The sequence below is a fragment of the Anarhichas minor genome, unplaced genomic scaffold (genome assembly GCF_050575085.1).
Source record: "Anarhichas minor isolate MPS153535 unplaced genomic scaffold, ASM5057508v1 ptg000004l, whole genome shotgun sequence".
NCBI lineage: Eukaryota > Metazoa > Chordata > Actinopteri > Perciformes > Anarhichadidae > Anarhichas > Anarhichas minor.
The window spans coordinates 11,603,797-11,623,601 of NW_027466450.1; the positions used below are offsets into that span (position 1 = coordinate 11,603,797).

General features: G+C 42.9%; 2 protein-coding genes across 2 annotated transcripts in view; both read right to left on the bottom strand.

The window, feature by feature from the left end:
- dars1 (aspartyl-tRNA synthetase 1) overlaps positions 1-14,283 on the bottom strand; it is a 25,459-nt gene extending 11,176 nt beyond the window's left edge. The window contains exons 1-8 of the mRNA XM_076109304.1: positions 14,124-14,283; positions 11,257-11,359; positions 8,584-8,613; positions 8,184-8,241; positions 6,479-6,571; positions 5,107-5,209; positions 1,134-1,236; positions 561-641 (exon numbers count right to left, since the gene is read on the bottom strand). Of these exons, the coding sequence (XP_075965419.1) occupies positions 561-641; positions 1,134-1,236; positions 5,107-5,209; positions 6,479-6,571; positions 8,184-8,241; positions 8,584-8,613; positions 11,257-11,359; positions 14,124-14,146 (594 nt within the window). The 5' untranslated portion in view covers positions 14,147-14,283. The remainder of the gene's footprint in view (positions 1-560; positions 642-1,133; positions 1,237-5,106; positions 5,210-6,478; positions 6,572-8,183; positions 8,242-8,583; positions 8,614-11,256; positions 11,360-14,123) is intronic.
- Positions 14,284-17,489: 3,206 nt separating this feature from the next.
- On the bottom strand, positions 17,490-19,473 carry cxcr4b (chemokine (C-X-C motif), receptor 4b). The gene is made up of 2 exons (XM_076109364.1): positions 19,385-19,473; positions 17,490-19,150 (listed from the first exon to the last, which is right to left on the bottom strand). Exons 1-2 carry the CDS (start codon positions 19,388-19,390, stop codon positions 18,023-18,025), a joined length of 1,134 nt encoding a protein of 377 aa, XP_075965479.1. The 5' UTR covers positions 19,391-19,473; the 3' UTR covers positions 17,490-18,022.
- Positions 19,474-19,805: the final 332 nt, after the last annotated feature.

Consider the following 19,805-nt stretch of genomic DNA (forward strand, 5'->3'; position numbering starts at 1 on the left):
CAGATACGTTTAGGTTTAAATGTTCATTATTTAGTTGTCATTGTATTGTCAGACCTATCAGATCTATGGATGCATGTCATGAGACTCAGACAGCGGATTCTCACACTGAGAAGTTGAAGTCTTCTTGAGTTGAAGCAGAGTCTGGAGTCAACAGATCTTTTTTTTTATTTTGTCTGGCTGACACTGAGCTGTCTTATCGGCATTTCATGCCGATTCTTTTCACCTGGAAAAGTTGAAAGTTCCTCCTTGAGAATGTACCAGATTTGCTATTCCACTCCCCTCCATTGTTGGTGGGTGGAGTCTCTCTTTTTCAGCCAAACCACAACACATAGTGGATCCTAAAGAGGCATTAATCACCTACCTACTGTCATACAATGAGTGTGAGCTGCAGTGCATTGCTTCATTGAAAGGAATGAGTGAGATTCGCTTCGGGTGTCTGCCAACACGTGACATTAGTAAGCACAGTGCAGAAAATGGCATTAGAGTGTCAATGGTGAGAATTTTGGGTGAAGCACGCCTTCCATACGCTCTAATCCATCCATCCATCCATCCATCCTCACCTCTTCCCCCTCTCCATCAGGCCTGACGGCATCCTCCAACTGCAGGGGGAGACGAGGCTCTGCCTGGCTGATGACAAAAATCTGAGAGGGACACAGAAAGAAAGGCCATTACAATTCAGAAGGGTGATAAACCGCCAACGCTTCCGTAAGATGTTCTGACACTGGAAAGTACCTGGAGTCCACATAGCACAGCAAGTAAAAGTGAAAAGCACCGACAGCCAAACCTGTTAAAACCTCATCTATGTGTGACTGACTAGGCCGGATACCACGCTCGTGACGATCATGCGCAGCCCAATACTGTGCACCTATTGTTGTTTTTTTTGGTTTTTGAGAGTGTCAGAGAGTTTGTGGTGTTGCATTGCATTGCATTATATGTGCCTGAAGTGTGTGTGCGCCTGATATTTTGCCACTATCCCTCAAATTTAAAGTGCTCACTACCTTAAGTGCCACAAGTATAGTGTATTAATTAAAACATAAACACACATGATGTTTCGGAGATCATGAACTGTGTTGAGTGAAGAGTCTATGTGCATTATGAACTGTGTGTGTTTTGGTGTAACAAGGTGTGCCCACCCTCTCGATGTGCAGCTCCACCTCCTGCTGGGAACAGCTCTCGATCTTCTGCTCCACTTTCCTCACAAACGCCTCCACGTCTATGATGCTCTCCTTGGTGATGCTGGTGGAGACAGTTGGGAGGGTGGAGTGTAAACAGCAGATAGCACTTAGAAAACAAACTCATCTGTGTGGGGGGCGAACAGCCCGAGAACAATATTTCCATTACACTGGGACTGATGCATGCATGCAGACGAGCGTTCTCATGTTTCTCATGGTGCCATGTGCAAAGGCGTCGTGTGGCATATGTTTGTGTGATTTTGAGTTGGGGCTGCAACAAGAAGCAGATTTCCTCCTTCCTGTGTCTCCTGATGTTAGGCTCAAAGTGTTTCACTGTTTCAACACATCTTTATTGGACAGATTTGGCCGTCTGCTACGGAACATCTCAAAAAATACACCATGACACCACAATTTTAGTAACTAATAAATAATAAATTCAGGACAATGGGACCCTGAAAGGACCCCCGTCACAATATTATTATTTTTCCCCAAAAAGGAGTCCTGTTCAGATTCTCTTTGAGGGGTATAAGGTCCTACTTGCCCCAACCGTCCATCAAATGGGGCGTGAGCCATCAAACCAGAACCAGCTCATTTCGAGGCAGATGGCAGCGAGGACACATTATAGTAATTATGCATAATCACATAGTTCAATGGCCTTATTCATTTTGATATCAGTCAAAAAGGAGAAGTAAATAAATAGAAGCCGGAGAGTAAGAGGGGGATTGTCGACCTTTGAGAAAACGTGTTGCAGCTTACATCATTTTACGGCTGCTGGAAAGTACCTCGCACAACTACAACAACGTATTGACCCCGAGGGGCAGGAATTCCCCAGTTGTACAGTTCATAGAGTAAACTGCAGCATGTGAAGAGAAGCCGTTTACATTGTTTTTGTCACTGTGAGGTTTTCAAAACAATGCAGCATCTTCCCACACAGCTTTCTCACTTGAAACCCAGAGCATCGTCACAGATAAGAGCGACAACACCAACTGTCGTGCAGCGCAAGAGGCCAGATGGGAAACCTGCTGTAATCCTTCACTCCTCCTCATTAAAAAGCAGTAATGAGGGACTGAACACTGGGGTGCTGCCGTCCCTTCAGCCCCACGACAGCTGCCGCCGTAGTTCTTCCCCCTCTAGTAGGAAATCAGTTGGATAAATAAATCCCCACATTAAATAACCACTGTTGCGTGGCCCAGAGGCCGGGCGACTGAGAAAACGACTGATTAACTCAAGACAGAGTTGACAGTATCACGTGGAGATGAGAAATACGAGTAAAGGGGAGAGAGACTGCTTTCAGACTGAATCAGTGTCCCGGGAACACAACACTGTGGCCATGGAAGACGCATGTGGCGTTTCCTTCAGCTGCTAATGCAGCACTAAATAACCCGACTGGCGAGCAGAGCTCACCAGACTGACTTTCCAACTCCAAAAAGGTGGAAGACGCTACGCATAGTGGATGTTTTTCCAATCCTGTTGTTTTCAGTCCTCGTGCCAGACGTTACCCTCGGGACCCGAGATCTCTCTCAAACTCATTATCCTGCGAGACTTTTGACCGCTTTATCGCTGAGGCAAACAAAAAGGACGGACAGAGATTAAAGATTCAGCAGAGCTGCAGACCAACATGATGGTTTCCCAAACTGATGCAGGACACCTGCTACATTCAGAGTAAGAGACGTTGCAATGAGTCTTTTACGTTTCTAAATAAAGAGAGCTATGAAATGTCATTCGCCTCCATTGTGTTGAAGTGGAACCAGAACAAAACACAAAGAATCTGATTGGCTACATACCTGTAGATGTAAGTGAGAGTGTTTTTACCCTTGAAACTACTTGGAGAACATTTGATGGAGGGCTGCTGCTCTCATTGACTAGCGAGGGTCTCACACAGGGCATGCTCGGACTGAATCAGCCAATTGAGGATTAAATCAAACCGTCAAACCTCAGTGTACACAACAATCAGCCACAGTTCCCTCCTGCTCTACAGTGGGCACTCGAGAGGTACTTGAGTGGTGTTAATGAAGATCACTTAATTAAATCGTGTGAGTGAGAGGAAAATGACTTGGACACACAATATGTGAAAGGAGACCACCCCTGTAATGCCATAACGGCCCTCGGCATGATTATGAGAGGATTTACTTGTAATCCGGGGTTTTACCGAGCTCGTCAATCATCGCACCAAAGTGTGTGAAACTAGACGTGGGCCAGAAAGCCACAGGAACCGATAGGACCAGCTGTTAAAGACTTAAATATAAAGTGCACGTATGGTTTTGATACTACCAGCAACGCTCAAAAACCCTCTCGGTAAATTGTTACACTGTAGCGTGATTTTGCAATTTCTTTGTTTTGTTGTAAGACCGTGTTGTCTTGGCAATCGTGTAACCACAACATTACAGAATCAGATTGAAAAACTGCTACAAATAAAACAAGTTACGGTATAAAATGCAATATCCTGCGACATGATGCAAACCTTTCTACAACGCTAAACACAATGCAGTTTGAGCTACAAAGCACCGTGGGGCAACAGACACTTTTACTCAGACGGCTGGGAGCAGGCCGGCTGAGTGCGCGGCGCGGTCAGGGGATTCTGGCACTTCTAACAAAGTGGGGTCAGTGTGTTCAGGCTGCAGAGGTCAAGAGCAGCAGTGACGTCGCCCTCATTAGAAAAAAATGTTCCCGTGTTCCTGTAAACCTCAACATACGGCAAGAAATTGTATACGTGTGTAAAATGGTAATTTATGCACATTTTCATCAGTCATTTAGTAGCCCTGATTTGTTTGGATATAACTCAGTCGGGGTGTGTACATAAACTCCATCATTAATCAGTGACTCATTCCATGAAGTCTTTCATGTGTTACAATAAATCTGGCTGTATGCATGTCAATGTTTCTCACCGTAGTACAAGAATTGCTATTGCTATTTAATATACCTTTTAAAAGTCTTTTTTAGGAGTGTTTTGCAGCTGTGAAGAGACACTGGTCCTCTGGTCAACCCAGAGTGGCCTCAGCGCTGGGCATCGTCTGCAACAACAAGGTAGCTCACGCATCCCAATGTTGTTGGAAACTGCTCAGCCAGTGATGTTAATAGCTTTAATCAAACTGATTCCTTTTAACTTTTTTGGAAGATTTACTGGGAAACCGCAGACGTGGCTGTAATGCTACGATAGCTGCTGCTCAATAGGAGGCTTGTTTTAAATACAGCTGCAATCTCTGCATTGCTTAAGTTCTTTATTATCCAACGTCTTAACTGCCATTTCGTTGTGTGGTGGATTACAGTTGTGGGTGTTGCCCTTCACTTAATTAAGCAATGTCTGAAGAGGTGCCATTTAAGTAACACATGACAATTATGTTCTTCCCCATTTACAAACGTGTTCAATTCATCAAACAATGGAATGGAAAGCAGTGGAGAAACAGATGAATTTGCACATCTGATTAAAAGTGCTGCATGTTTCACGTACATTACATGAACGATGTCATTAATGTGTGATATTTGAAAAACGATTTCATGAAGGACTCCCCTAGTGAACATACAATGTCGGCCTAAAGCAGCATTACTCACCCCCTCCCCTCCCGCCTTCCGCCTTTTTAATAAAGTGCATATCCGCTGATAGCTGCGTTCATTCATTGACGACCACTAATGGGCTACACTTTGGCTGCTAACATGAATAATGACGCTTGGCTCTGAAGTATTTCTTCCTCCGCTGACCCGAGCTGCTGTATCCGCCATCTCGACAGGAACTGCTCCATTAAAACACCGCTGTATGCCGCCTTGTTAACAGCCAGCTTTTGTTGTTGAGTGAAAAATAATGGATTCCCCCAAACCCCCCCCCCCCCCCCCCTTTTACTCAGAATGTGTGAAAATGGATCGGTGGACGATTAGGAACCAGGATTTTCCCACCATTGTTTTTGCCCTCTCCGACAGGAAAAGCAGTCTCGGTACTCACTTTGCGGCAAACTTGACCATCTGCTTGCTGGCACGATCTCCCACCGCGACCAGTGCCTGCACGTTGAACTGCTGTTGGCGCAGGACCAAGAAGCATTGCTTCCCTGAAAACAAAAACAACAACAACAGATAGCGCCGTGGCTGTTAAGATCTCTTCTACGCAAGCTTAACAGGATTGTCACAATAAAAGCTCGGGCACTCTCTCTGAAGCAACAGTGCCTTCGTTCAGTCAGAAGGTCTACATGTGACTCCAGATGAAGAGGCTGCCCCCCCCCCCCCCACCCCAGCTGCAAGGACCTTCCTTGTCAACGACAGGTAAAGTGTCAAACATATGGGAACAGAGTCCTCTCTTTGAAGAGCACTGTGTGGAGAAAGGTTGATTGCTACCTTCCTAACAAACACACACACACACACACACCTAGGAGGAGTGTAAACAAGTTAGTCAACAAAAACCTCGGGCAGTAGACAGTCAGACCACCCAGGTACTTTGATGTTCGTTGCCTGTGAGAAAGGAGGGGGGGGGGGGGTGATGGAGATAATAGCAATGCCAAAATCCCACCAAATAGACGCACCTCATCCCAGACCAAATCAGGATGTTATTCCGCTCACACGGACATCCTTACAGCGAGCAGAGAGAATGAAGACATGAGTGGAGGGGAAGTGACTCTTGAAGTTATTGTAAAAGGAAATGGCCAAAAAGATAATCATTGAGACCCTAGTTTATTTGTAATTATAGGTTTATAGCACAGCAGCAGAAAAGGGCTGACACAGAGATGCAAGAACCCAGCAGGGCTGAGTAGCTTCATTGTATTCAAATAGAGAAACTCCACGGCTGCCAGTAGCAGGAACCCGGCAAATAGAGGTTATCCGACTTTGCAGTTGGCAGCGACATGCTAGTCAAGACAATGATATCAAAAACACCCTCAGGTTGTCAAACTCTGCCCGACGTGAAAGGAATGGAAAAAAAACAAAAAAATAAAACTGCTCTGCAAGTCTGTGCACAATCGCACAAAAGGAATATAAAGTAGAAAACGGGGGGTAGTTCAAATTGATATTTCATACTGGGTTACAGTTTGGATTGGATTTTCGCAGTAAAAGCTTCCCGTTTCTGAGCTTCCGTGTTGATCAGCCTGCAGAGAGTGTTATCAGTCATCTTGGCCATGAAGATATAGAAGCAAGTCAGAGGCAACCGGTTTGGTCTTGAAAAGAAAGGGAGTGACGTAGAGAGCTGGCCCAAGGGCAGAAGTTTTAAACAATTGACTATAGCGCACCAAGGATTAGCACGGGGGTCATCTAATCTTGCCTGTTTGTGTCTCTAAGCTATATAAAAAAGAAAAAGAAAAGTGGTGAACAAAGATGGGGTGTGATCTCACCTTTGGCTCTGCTGGTGTGGACTCGGGCACGCAGCCAGATCAGCTGGTCAGCTTTCTCAGGAGAAAGGTCTTGGATGCGCACCAACACCCTGTCTGGCTCACACACACACACATAAAGGATTTATTACTTCAAAGGACATTTCTGCCTCGATTTCACCACCTCTGTGTAAAGAATCTAACACCCCTCCTAATCCCCCCCCGCACACTCCCAAAGGCAGAAAGAAATCTGAATAAGCATGCATGTGCAGACATACGCACAATAAAATGCTCAAATTACAGAGGTGCCTAATAAATAAGACACACTAGGAGGGCTGCCGAAAAAGCTGTCTGACTCGCCCATTCTCTGTGGGCTATATGACAAATTGACTCTAGTTTCACCTGTGTCACTCAGAGGCATGCTTTCTCCTTATTATCAGCGAGCAGGAGAAGCAGACACCGAGGCTACACCAGAGAAAACAGAGCCGCCCGTTTGGCTGAGAACTCTCCGTCAACCCACATGAAAGGGCCCACACACACACACACCGTCCCAATGGCTAGGCTCGGCATGCAGGTGAAGGAGGCCCTAGTTTGTTTGCTGCCACTGGAGCTGAAAGAGCATCCAGACAGATGGACGACCTCGACAGGTCCGCCTGCTGCCTCTTTCATCCACACTATTAGTTACTGCAATTATCGCCGCTGCAATCGTGTTGAGAGAAGAGACCAGAAGCATTTTTCCTGATGTCTATCTGCTGTAATCGTATTATCTGTAACTCTTGACAGCCAGATTAAGGTAATCTGAGAAGTTCCTGGATCAGGACGTCGTCTTGTATCACAAAACACAGAATTTGAGAGTTGCGGCGCGTTCTTTATTTCAGGATGCCTCACCACAAGAGTGGATGTTAAGATGAAATATGCCATTTAACCCTTTGCACCAAAGCATCTATGTTCAACCTGCCCATGTGTGACTTTAATGAGAATGACTTGAATGAAGCAGGAAGGAGTGAATGGACTTTGCTACACTAGTCTATAATTGCACCAGTTTAAGACATTAAAAACAACATAAAACACATTTTCAAGCAAATTTTTAAATGAACTACTATCCTTGGTAAGGCAAAGCCACACATTCAGATAAAAAGACACAGCAGCTTGTAGTGATGTGTGTTTTTAAGAGACTTCCACTTCTTAAGTGCCAGATGATTGACAGGAAATTGAGAATAATGCAGCACACAGATAAGAAAGAAAAGCCCCCAACACTAATAAATAATATTAAAAGAGACGTCTGGTCCAACGAGAGGAAGGCTTTCTGTTTACTCCGTATTCTGTATAATCCTGTTCTGTGAATTGATTTGCGATAAAGGGTGAATACATTTTTCATGCACTACGCTGATATTGTGCAGACACGCGTTTGGAAAAGAGAGCGGCATCAGGGACAGCTGTCACATAATGAAATACACTAGAAACTATCTGAAGAGAGTCGTCCGTCAAATGGGATGAATGGAGGCAGAGGCAGCGCAAAACGTTACTCCAACCGAGTGAAACCACATTCAACCCTTCTGAAAACATCAAATATCACCGCGTGAGACAGAGAAAAGGGTCGAAACATTAAGGAGAAGCAAAATGTTTTTTGTAATTAGTACTTTTGTAATTAGTACCATTGTAAATCTTGTGTTTTCAGCAATGAGAGGACGTTTGGTTGTTGAGTGAAGGAAGTAACTTTCTTACTAACCCAGTTTCTGTTGGGACTGGATCATAGCCGACACGCCATATCTGTCCTTGGCGAAGTCCTGAAAGAATCAAAGCGTGACATCTCCGCCATTTCATCAAACGGCTAAATAAAACATTGCGTCACGTTGAGCGTATGCGCATCAACTCTATTATTCTCATAACCAAACTCCACCACTTTTGATTTCATAAGCGACAGTCTGTCTACCACATGTGAGATAACAGACAGAACAAATAATGACTCTTATCACAATCTAAGGAGAAAATTGCCAAACAGAGACACAGAGCTCAGTGTGCAGGCATTTGCATACAAACTGTTGCAAAAGGTGTGACGGCAGAGGTAGAGTCAGGCAGTGGATTGATCTGAGAGGATGAGCACTGTGGTCCGGGGGGGGGGTACTTACATCTTCCTCGGTGCTTTGCTGTTCGTCAGCCTGAAACACAAGGAGGAGACCGGGATTTAAAGGGCATTGCAAATAGCCAGGAAATAACAACAAGAGGACAATCTATTAATTCAAACGTTAAAAAAATAAATAAAAGAAACTTTAAACGTTTTGCTACAGCAGTCACGTGAATTGTGTTTTCATCTTGTGCCATCAGGGGTTTGAATAAAGTTAATAAATCATCGCTCCGTCCTGGAGCCGAGCCTTGGATCCCTGGAATGCACTGCTCCTCTACACGTTGCCCGAACACATCACAGACAATGAGTAATGGCAGGAGGAGATATTGCTTTGTAATAGAAAGAGCGTAAGTGGACAGATTCTTTATCTCCGTATTGACTTCTAGGCAAATGACTCCCAGAGTGCGATGAGGTTGTGCCTTGGCAAAGTTACAATTCCATTTCCTATGCAAATTGATATTGGTGTAGGGAAATGGCTGGTGGCGGCGGAGTGAATTGGAATCGGCCATCCTTGTTATGATAATCCAGTCACATGATGGATGATATTGCAGCTCATGATCAACTGGATATAGACCGGCTACAGCCGTGAAGCGACTGGCTCTCACGTTGGGCCACTAAAGTGACAAGTGTCAGCACAAAAAAAAAAATAAAAATAAAAAAGTGCACGATGGCAAATAACCGAGCTAACACTGCACTCGATGAACATTCAAACTCAACTTCCAGGTCCTCCCCGAGGCAATGCTTGCTATGCCACACCGATATATAGGCAGCAATAGCCAAGATATAAAGCAGTGGCAACACCTGCTACCTCCGTGAAACATGCTGACAGGACGAATTCAGCTGGAGGACAGGATACTTTGCTGCTTCCACCTATAAAAGGCTGTTGGATCATGACACACTGAGGCAGAGGGAGTCTAATTAGTCTCGGATAAGCCAGTGTCAAACCAGATGACACATTTTAAACAACGGATACCGACTAATCATTTATATCCTGCAGATTTTTGCTTCGACGGACTGCCTGAGGAAAATGATACTGACCTCGTTGCCCTAATTGGATATCAGTCAAACTTAACCAATCCACAATAAATACTGACCTCATTCTGATACTGTAATCTACTTCTGTGACTCGTCAAATCCAGCATGGGATTCACAAAAAAACACATTTAAAGTGACAGCAGTGGAAGGCCATTACTGTGAAACCAGATGTTTGCTGATGTCACCAAAGACTCAGTCAATGTGGTTCTACGAGTACATGTCCTGCTCTTGTCTGGAAGGTGTTTGGAAACACTGCATCAATAAAGTAACATTAATATCTGGAGCAAAACCGACCGTCTACAGTCAAGGTGCTTAATTGTGGCCACATTGTTAAAGGGACAGTCAGCAGTGGTGTGACACTGGATATTAAATGTCCGTCTGTAGCCGTCCCGGTAATATTTGTCTATTGTGTACTGAAGTATGATATCATATGATTAAACTATGTTTAAGTCAAATAACTGAGGATGTATTTATTGTTGCTTTGTTAAACAGACATAGGTTAGGCTTCATCCCATGGGAATTAACAACGTGCCCACATTCTCAAATGTTAGTGGTGAGGAGGAGCAGCATGTATTTATGGACAGTCTGAAGATTACACTGTACATCAACTAACACTTGACAACTTTACTGCCAATTCCACTTCTGCTCTGATCACCAACGCCTGTACGCGTCCACCCTAACTCTCTCTCTACCACTGAACTTCACTACTCTTGTAACGCTCCCTCTCAATCTCTCAAATGAGTCTTTCTGGGGGACGGTTTGCAGGTCGAGTAAGAAACGAGTTGTGCAGCAACAGCCACGTACGTAATGAGGAAGTGAATCAGCAAATCGATCTCGGAGGCAAAGACGTCACCAGTGGAAACAATATCGCAAAAGAGCCGAAGCCGGTGGGGGAAGCTCCAACTCAACTCAGGGTGTAACATGAACGACATCACTAACTTTAAACAATGGTGGAACTTCATCACCTTGAGTTTGGGGTACAGGCATCAGTATCGGGTCAGAACAGATAAAATCGTTGCGTCTCCAAAGTTTCTAAAAGCTCATACAAATCCAAAACCAGTGACATCTGTGGCAATGAAACGCAGATGCATGCACCGATTGCTGTCACTTCATATTTGCTGGTGAGATACAAAAAACTAATGTGGCACTCCAAGTACTTTGACACCGGCTACTGATCCACATGCTTTGTTGGATATAAAGAAACACGGTACTCAGTTTGCACAGCATGAAAGGACCAAAGAATCCTGTGCAATCCTGATTTATTTTACTCCACTTTACCAGATACAAAGGTCTGTCGCTTGTAAAGTGACTGTTTGACCGTGTGTGGGATTTCAACAACTTTGTAGTGCGTTACTGTGTAAAACGTTTAATGTCCTCTCGACATGCACGTGTGTTAAAGAAGCGCTAGTATGTCGTGAACTCAGTGTAGAAGAAAATAGCACTTTGTTTGGCTAGACATAAACAAATCCAAAATGACAGGAATACTTAAACAATGGATACTCTTGCCTCCCTGCGGCTAACTGACCCTCCTGGACCCACAATGCCCTGCAGAACCGCACGTCACAGCCTTGCCAGCTGTAAGAGGGGGAGGCGGATGTGAAACAACAAACCAGAGGAAAAAAAGAAAAACAACAACACTGACCAGCTTGGCCTGTTTCTCAGCCTTCTTTGCAGCTTTCTCCGCTTCCTTCTGCTGTTTCTTCAGGCCCTTCTTTGACTGAGCCTGCTGCTCCTCCTCCGCCGCCCTGAAACAGGAAGAGGTACACAGCACAAACATTTAAGTCAACTTCCACCTTCTATTTATCCTGCGTCCCCCATGAGGAAGTTGTTGACCGCCTGGGAAAATGCATTGTGAGCCATCGCCACCCCCCCCCCCCGGCTTCTGAGTCTGAGCAGTACCTTTAATCCCATTGTTGTTTCAAACCAAACAGCTGTAGCCTGAGTGAACGGAGAGATGAAGAGCGGCTAAAAGCAGAGACGTCAGAGACGTAAGATTAGCTCGATAAACACCAGAAGAAAGTAGTCTCAGCGGCACTTTCTAATCCATTATAGAGTTTATGTAGAATACAGATTCATCCGATTATGATAACATTTAGTTTTATCTGAAAGTAAAGGTGTCTTTATTTGCTAAATGCCACACTACACAATGGCAGTGCTGATAAGCATGCGCCTACAAAGTAAAGGCTGTTTTGTAGCAGCAACAGGACAGTAGACTAAATACAACAGTACACAACACGCACAAATCGCCATGAATCTAATCTTTAAATGTTAAGCATAAGTTTGTTTTTGTGAATTAAAAAAAACCTGCCTTTCAAACTGAAAATTTAAAAAAAGAAGTGCAATGATTTATGCCGGTCTACATTGCTTCATGAGGGCGGTACCTTTGGCTGACTGAGGAAGAGATAAGACAATATGTTAGGTCAAAGGATAAAAGGCTGTCAAAGAAACAGCTGCAATAAACCAGGTGGACACAGACTTAGTATCACAAATGTTCTGAACTTTGCACTTTTCCCCAAATCAGACTTGTGTGTGCTAAGACTGCAGGTCAATGAGTGAGTGCAGTTTCCCCGACCGCCAGGTGTGTAGCGCTTGAGGAAGCCTGGGAGCAAAATGGGAGCTGCTCCTATTTAGTCACAGGAAACAACAAAGACCAAAGGCCGACTATACATAGCAATAAAGCCCAAACAAGAAACAAGTCACAAAAGATCAGGTCCTCGTCTTCCAAGGGAGGACTGTCGACCATGTTTTAGACTTCCTCAAATGTAAAACTAACACGGTTCCAACGACCTGTCGACAAATCCTTTTGGATTTCCCATGAGAACTTTTTACGCTATACGAAAATAGCTGCACTGCACTAAGATCCCATATTTCACTGTCACTCCTGAAGATAAATTTGTCGTACAATTGATTTAAAAATGTACCGTTTTGAATTAGCATAGCAGCTATTAAGCAAACAACAAAACATACGTATGAGTAGCCTAATGCTACCTTGAGTTGTGGCCGTGTTATGAATCTGGACTAAAGATTAAAGGAATGTTTTACCCCCAATAACAATCACCTGTTTATCAAATTGCTCACCCCTTGAATTTGTGAGGAAAACTTAGGTTTTCTCGCGTGCCTCCAAGGTGAATGAAGAATAATTTTCACTTAAAACAGTTTGGCAGAAACAGTTCTCACACGGACGAGTAGCGCACCTGTGCAAGCCTGAGACTGTTTATGCATAAGGCCTTTTAAATATCAATAATGCATGTGTTTGGGAAGTATTGGGCGTACGACTGGATAAATAAAACCTGGATTAAACCGCACGAGTTGTGTGAGAATTCGTAAACGGATGATTTGATGTAGTTCCCCATTTACCTCAATTCAACAATCATTTTCACCATTTTTGGATCACCAAACAACTACAAACTTCTGTCAAATCAAAACGTAAACTTTGGCGTTGTCCATTCTTCAAACTGTAAAATGAACAGAAACATGATTATATGTTTCACAGTTAAACATAAACAGAATCAGTAAACTGCCTAAACTGAACAACAGATATTGACACTTGAGTGAATACATAACATGAAAACAATAAATGGATGGAACAGTTGCACAAAAAAAAAAAAAAACTGTCAGCAATCCCTGCATGAGGCTTCGTCATCCAAGATCTTTGCTTTAAAAAGCAAGCTAAGCGGTCCTACAACTAGCCAGCCAAACATTTTGAGTGTATTCATTTCATCATACAGTATTTATTTGTTTCTGGTCACTCAGTGCATTTTAGACAAGAAGTTAAAGTAACTTGAGGTGGACTTCCTTATTTGACAGCTCAAACATTCCTTCCCGTCTAGAACTCAAACTTTAAAACAGAACTCGAGTTGGCCCCATGACCAGAGGAGACACTGACAGGAGCACAGCGGTGGAATGTGACAGGTTGGGATGTGCAGACTACAGACTAACATCTTGGAATATGACTCAAGATGTTATCCGGGTGATAAGGGAGTCAGTTATCAACTATGGATCTTTGCACTATTTGACATAATTACTTCATTCCCCTTCAAGCTTCGAGTCTGCAACAAAGAACAAAGTGGGCTTGATATAAAGGCTGACATTGTTTTTAATATTAAGCTATTAGATGACGAAATCACAAGACAACTAAGGGACTTTGTAACGTCTTGTCACCTGAATCTATCAAAAGGCAAATCGCTTATTGAGCAAGGCCATCATAAACTGTGCGTCTCTTTCATGTAATTCGGTGTTTAAAGAGAACAAATCAATCCCAACAGCGGATACTTAACTAATCCGTACGGGCTAATCTTCTGTTAATCTTTATATTGCTGCTATTTAAACCTTTTGTTCACGTGAGTAAAAACTTCATGATGGCTTGACTTAAACTGTCAGATGATGCAATCTGCTGCACGTTCAGGTAATGCTAGCTAGTTGCTACCCGTAGTACTGCTAGCACTCGCTCGTGAAAGCGCCTCTGCGAGACGTTGGTTATGACACACACAACTCCCCCACTATTCTTACCCCTGAGCTTCCTCTTTAGTCATGTCGAGCTATATTCTTGGAGAACGAGGACAGAATGTTTTCACGGCTGTTTGGCAGAGAGAGAAGCACCACATCAGCTGTTTGGAGCATGGACGTGCACAGGAAAGAAGGAAGGACTTGTTTTGACGGAGCACCAAATGCCGGATACTTTGGGTTCCGGCTAGAAACGAGTGTCTTTAAAGTGTAGTTCCGACTAATTTATTTGGTCATGCCTGCTCATGGGCTAGACAAAATAATGGAAGCACCTGATGGAAAATGGCTTTAACCGTATCTCAGGGTCAATTAGATCATAGTTATACATGTTGCTGCGAAATGGGATCATTTTATGCCAATTAGAAATAAGTAGGCTAGTCTGATAAGTGAAATATCTGAATAACAAGACAAAATGGACATAGCCTTCATTCAATTTTCTCTCTCTCTCTTGCACTTACATATAAATATAAATAACAGCTAGGAACAAGGACAACAAAGCTGGACAAATAAAGGTAAAGCATTGACAGGACGGGTATGTACACAGGTGGCAGAAAAAAGAGGTGTAAATATATATAAAATGCACCAATGACCAACAAAACAACTAAAATAAAATGTTTATTTACAGATCAAGTGTTCTGTAAGTTGTAAAAAAAAAAAAATACAAATAATATAAAGAATACTGGATGGATATGCATGGACTGGATGATTATGTACAGTATGTACAGGTAAAGATATATATTGTATATACAGCATGGTGTGCACATATGGAAAACATTAAGCTATTGACAGTGTATGATTCATTTAATTGTTTGTGTCTACAGGCCTACATGCCAAAAATAATAGGAATAGCTAAACGACCACCATGAGAAAATCGTACTCTGTGGTCTAAAGTATTTTTAAATTTTAAATATCTGAAGTAACTAAATCAACACTCACACCAGCAACAACATGCACTCAAACACCACCATGCCTTGTCATACATAGTTTTTATCTACCCACTTGAAACACTAAAAGTGACACTCTCCGTGAAAAGAACTTCCATGCCTTTGGTCGAGTGCACTAAGTGCATCCAGGTATCCAGTGACCTTTGCGGGAATGGCCGAGCACAGCAAGTGATGGTGGTTTGAATACAGTAGGGGGTCATCAAAGCTCTTCTCAGGCTGTTGGCCACAGGAGCTCCTGATGCAGGAAACAGCCTTCCTGCAGCTCACTTTCCAATCAAAACAATGTAAACATTAGTGGAGCAGGTCATTGCCCAAAAGGAACCTGTGGTATTTATTTTCCTTCCATCCTTAGCAATAGGCCTTTGAAACAATCTCTGCACTTACCGGTATTTATACTGTCACTCGTAAGTTTAATTTAACAACAAAACTTAAATGAGGCCCTGCAGATTCTGGACAATGGTCTCAAGTTACAGCTAGAAACTTAAATGCACACTGGTAATGAATCACCAGTAGAAAGCAGTTCCTTCCCATTCCAATAGCTTTGCCCTTTAACCCACAAAACAAACAAGAAACTCTTCACTTCTTCAACGTACACACATTCGTTTGTTTTAGATGGCAGAAAGGTTGGAATTTTGCAACAAATTTGCACAGGATTTTGCAAGAGATGGCTACAGTATCATGAGAATATTATCATGTGAAAAACTGGTTAGTCTGGAGGAGGCAATAAATGTTGTGGACAGTGAATATTTTCTCATCACACAGAGCAAAAGCTTTATGTAAGAACACCTTCTTGCAACCGAGGGTTTATTCCCAAAGGGGCCCTGAGTACTGTTTGTGCACTCAAGTGGGTACTTTTGACACTTTGGATGAAAGTATTATCTTTTGTTATGGTGATAATGGTTAAGTATTTAGAAAATGGTATGCAATACATCCACAGAAGCAAAATAATCAGTAAAATTCATAGAAACAAATTATTTTAAAATGTGGTGAACTCAAAGGAAATTACTTCATATTGTTGTGTATTTGTGAACCATGTCCTCCCTGTGGTCTTTACAGAGCCTCTGTTTTAAGCAAATTATATCAAAGTGTTTCAAATCATGGTTAAGATAAGATGAAATAAACCTTTTATATCTCGAGAGGAAATTGCTAAGAAGGGTTTAGAGTTTAATCTATATATTTTCCAAACACTTTTGTTTCATTGGAGTTTGCAACAGTTATTTTGTAGAAATTCTTAATATCTGTAGATTTCAACCATTAGTATTCGGGATATCTCACATGTAATTTAGGTCCATATTACCCCCACTTATTATCAGTTCACTATGTAACTGCATATAGAGTATATGATCATGAAGCCTCTAACAACCCCTTCCTGATGACGGGCATTCATCTGAACACTTGAAGTGTTAATCACAGATCTGTCCCTGCTGACGGAGGCAGCGCAGCTCTTATGCTAATTCTGAAACATCTGAGATCATTTCCAACTGAAAAAGGCACCTTTTGTTTTATCCTGTTGCACTGTGAGAGACCAGAGACCCTGAATTTCCATTAACCTTGTGGCCTGATGGTGGCACTTCACACCTTTTTTAAATGTAAAGCAATGGAAATGTGCCTCCTTAAGAGTTTTTGAAGGGATGCCAGCATTACATTGCTCTGCGGCCATTTTCCGGCTCCGTTCTCCTTGACATCTATTGTTGCCAGCTTCCTTCGGTCTCCAACTTGACCATCACCCTGTCACCAGTCCACCCAAGATTAAATCTCCAGCATGTAGTGAAGATAGAAGAGCCCACAAAAAGATTGATGTCAGCGTCTGTGTTTGAAACATGTCAACTTTATGTCTTATCTTTTCATATGTAATTCCAGCAGATTTATTGCCAATGATATATTGCATGAGTGCTAAACAAAGACTATGACTGCCTATTTGCATCTTCAGAATATATAACCTGTCTCCTGAATACTATTGTGTTTTGTTTTGGGAGCAGGGAAATTGCTAAATTGACCCACTGACCCACTCTGTGAAGTGAATGAGGGTAATACTTGTTTACAAGCCAATCATAATAGAGGCTGTATATCTTGCAAACTGAAAAGAAAGAAAACTGGAAATTAAAGGAGAACTTAACATGCTATTTTCCTTGTTAAGGAGCCATATGGTTGCTAATTATAACCAAAGACTTTAGCTTTTGTGTCATGGCTTAAGATGTAAAAGTGCACAGATGTTCTTGAAATTACAGGGCCTGTCTGCTCAGTCCTTCCTCCTTCTGCTTTCTAGCCAGATCAGGTGGAGACATTTGGGTTGACCCCCCCCTCCCCCTCCCCTCCTTCCTCCTCCCCCACATCCCCTCCTTCCAACACACACACACACTCACACACCTCATCCCCCACCCCCTGAGGGAAGGAGAAGTTGGTTTTAGGTCAAAATGCACACCACACATTATGAAAAGCACTACAAAATTTTTATTTATTCACATAAAAAACGGTAAAAAAAATAAAAAAAGCAGCATGCATGCAGTTCCGTTCTTTTACAAAACGTCCAGTGGGAATGACAGCAATAAATAATAGCGTTCAGATAATCACACAGCTTAAGTGCGAACACACACATTCTACAAACTATGTACAAGTTTCTAAGAGCAGCTACCATCCATGAAAACAGAGTAGGGCATTTTCTGAGCTTTGATACAGCAGAACAGATTGTAAAGATGAAAACAGAGAAAATGGATCTTGATTGTAGAGCTGAGTGAATGGAATTGAGGCACTGCCTGCGGACACAATCTGCTTTGAGGAACATCAAACTTGCACAAATTGCAATAACAACACAATTGCAGTAAACAAGGCGAACAAATCAAAAAGTACAAAAACTCTTATTTTCCTTTTTTGTACATCTGTACAAAATGTAGTAAGTTCTTTGAAATTGAAGCTTAGTTGTTTTTTTCACTCCTGAGAGTATCAAGGCAGTTTGACTGTTTGTTAACTTGATAAAACACTTGAGGACTCGGACTCAGTTGACACAGATGAAATTGGCCCTCGCTTTTTTGTCATGAGAGTTACTTTCTGACTTGATCTGCTGGCTGTCAGTGCACTCCTGGCGGATTTCTTGAACTTAACTCCCAGGAAAGCGTAGAGGATGGGGTTTAGGCAGCAGTGAAAATAGGCCAGCGCCTCTGTGATAGAAATCCACTTCTCCACCGCTTGTTGCATTACACAAGAGGAAGAGATCACGTTCAGCATCATCAGGTTGTCAAAAAAGATGCCAACACAGTAGGGCAGCCAGCAGAAGAAAAAACAAAGGATGAGGATGATCGTGGTCTTCAGCGCCTTCCTCTTCAGAGCCTGGCCCTTGGTGCCTCGCGACAGCCTGTTGATGATGATGCAGTAGCAGATGAGGATGACCAGACCGGGCAGTATGAAGCCCACTAGGATGTGCTGGAAGCGGAAAACAACTGTCCATATGAGACTGGTTTCTTGCGGGTAGATGCGCTGGCAGATGATCCTGGAGTCTGCCATCGCCATGCTTTCGTCTGAAAAGAGGAAGTTTGAAGACCCTTTGTTTTGCACCCTGGCAAACACCAGGTCAGGTACAGTCAGCACAGCTGCAGGCAGCCACACACCCACATAGATCACTTTGCTTGCAAGCAGCTTCCTTGTGGCTTGGCTGTTGGTGGCCCGCACAACTGCCAAGTACCTGTCTAGACTGATGAAGGCGAGAATCAAAACGCTGCTGTACAGGTTCACTGTGTAGATCATGTGCACAGACACACAGAGGAATTGCCCAAAGTACCAGGTTTTGACTGCATCCACGGCCCAGAAGGGCAGCGTGAGGACGAACAGGAGGTCCGCCACGGAGAGATGGAGCCGGTACTTGTCCGTCATTGTTTTGACCTTTTTCTGATAGCCCATGACAACAACGACTAATCCATTGCCAATGATTCCCAGAATAAATATAATTCCGTAAACCGTTGGTAGGAAGATCTTGTTGAAGTTGTTGCTGAGAGCTCTGCCACATGGCTCCTGGTCTATGTCAAAGTCTCCAGACTCCTCTGAGATGTTGTCAGAACTGTTGTAAAAGAACTCAAATGACATGTCAATGTCGTGACTCTGAAAGAAAAAAAGAATTGAAAAGTTAGAAATTGTTTTTTACTTTACTTCACACAATTGCTCTTTAAAAGAATGCATTCTGCTAAATTTAGAGTTGGCTAAAACATTTTTCAAAGCAAACACGGGTGGAAATTTTTTTTTTTTTTTTTAAATAGATCTACAGTAATTACAATTAACAGCTTCAAGAACAGTCCTAACTGCCACATGTTAGAAAAAAACAATAAACGAACTCACGTCCATGTTTACCACTCGTTGACAACGTAACTTCAGGACTAGTTTGTGCGTGCAGCAGGGTGATGAGTTGCTTGTCCGTAAGCACACAACTCCTATAGGCCTATATATATAGGTCTACCGCCGGTGCTCCTGGCCCCTCCCCCTCCCCCTCCCCCACGAGGAGGAGCAGCACGATGCCGTCGGCTCCAAAAACGGGTCGACTATAAAAGCGAACGACTCTGCGTGTTGTGAGGGCGTCACTTTGTGAAACGTTTTGTCAAAAAAAACAACTTGCAAGTTATTTTGTCACCTTTTAAAAAAAAACGAACAACAACAACCTTAAAACAAGTCTCTGGACACCACATGTTAAAGGACTGTTGTTTGAGAGTGTGTCATTATTAATTGGCCACTGTGACATTTATTTAATGACACAAGACTTAGA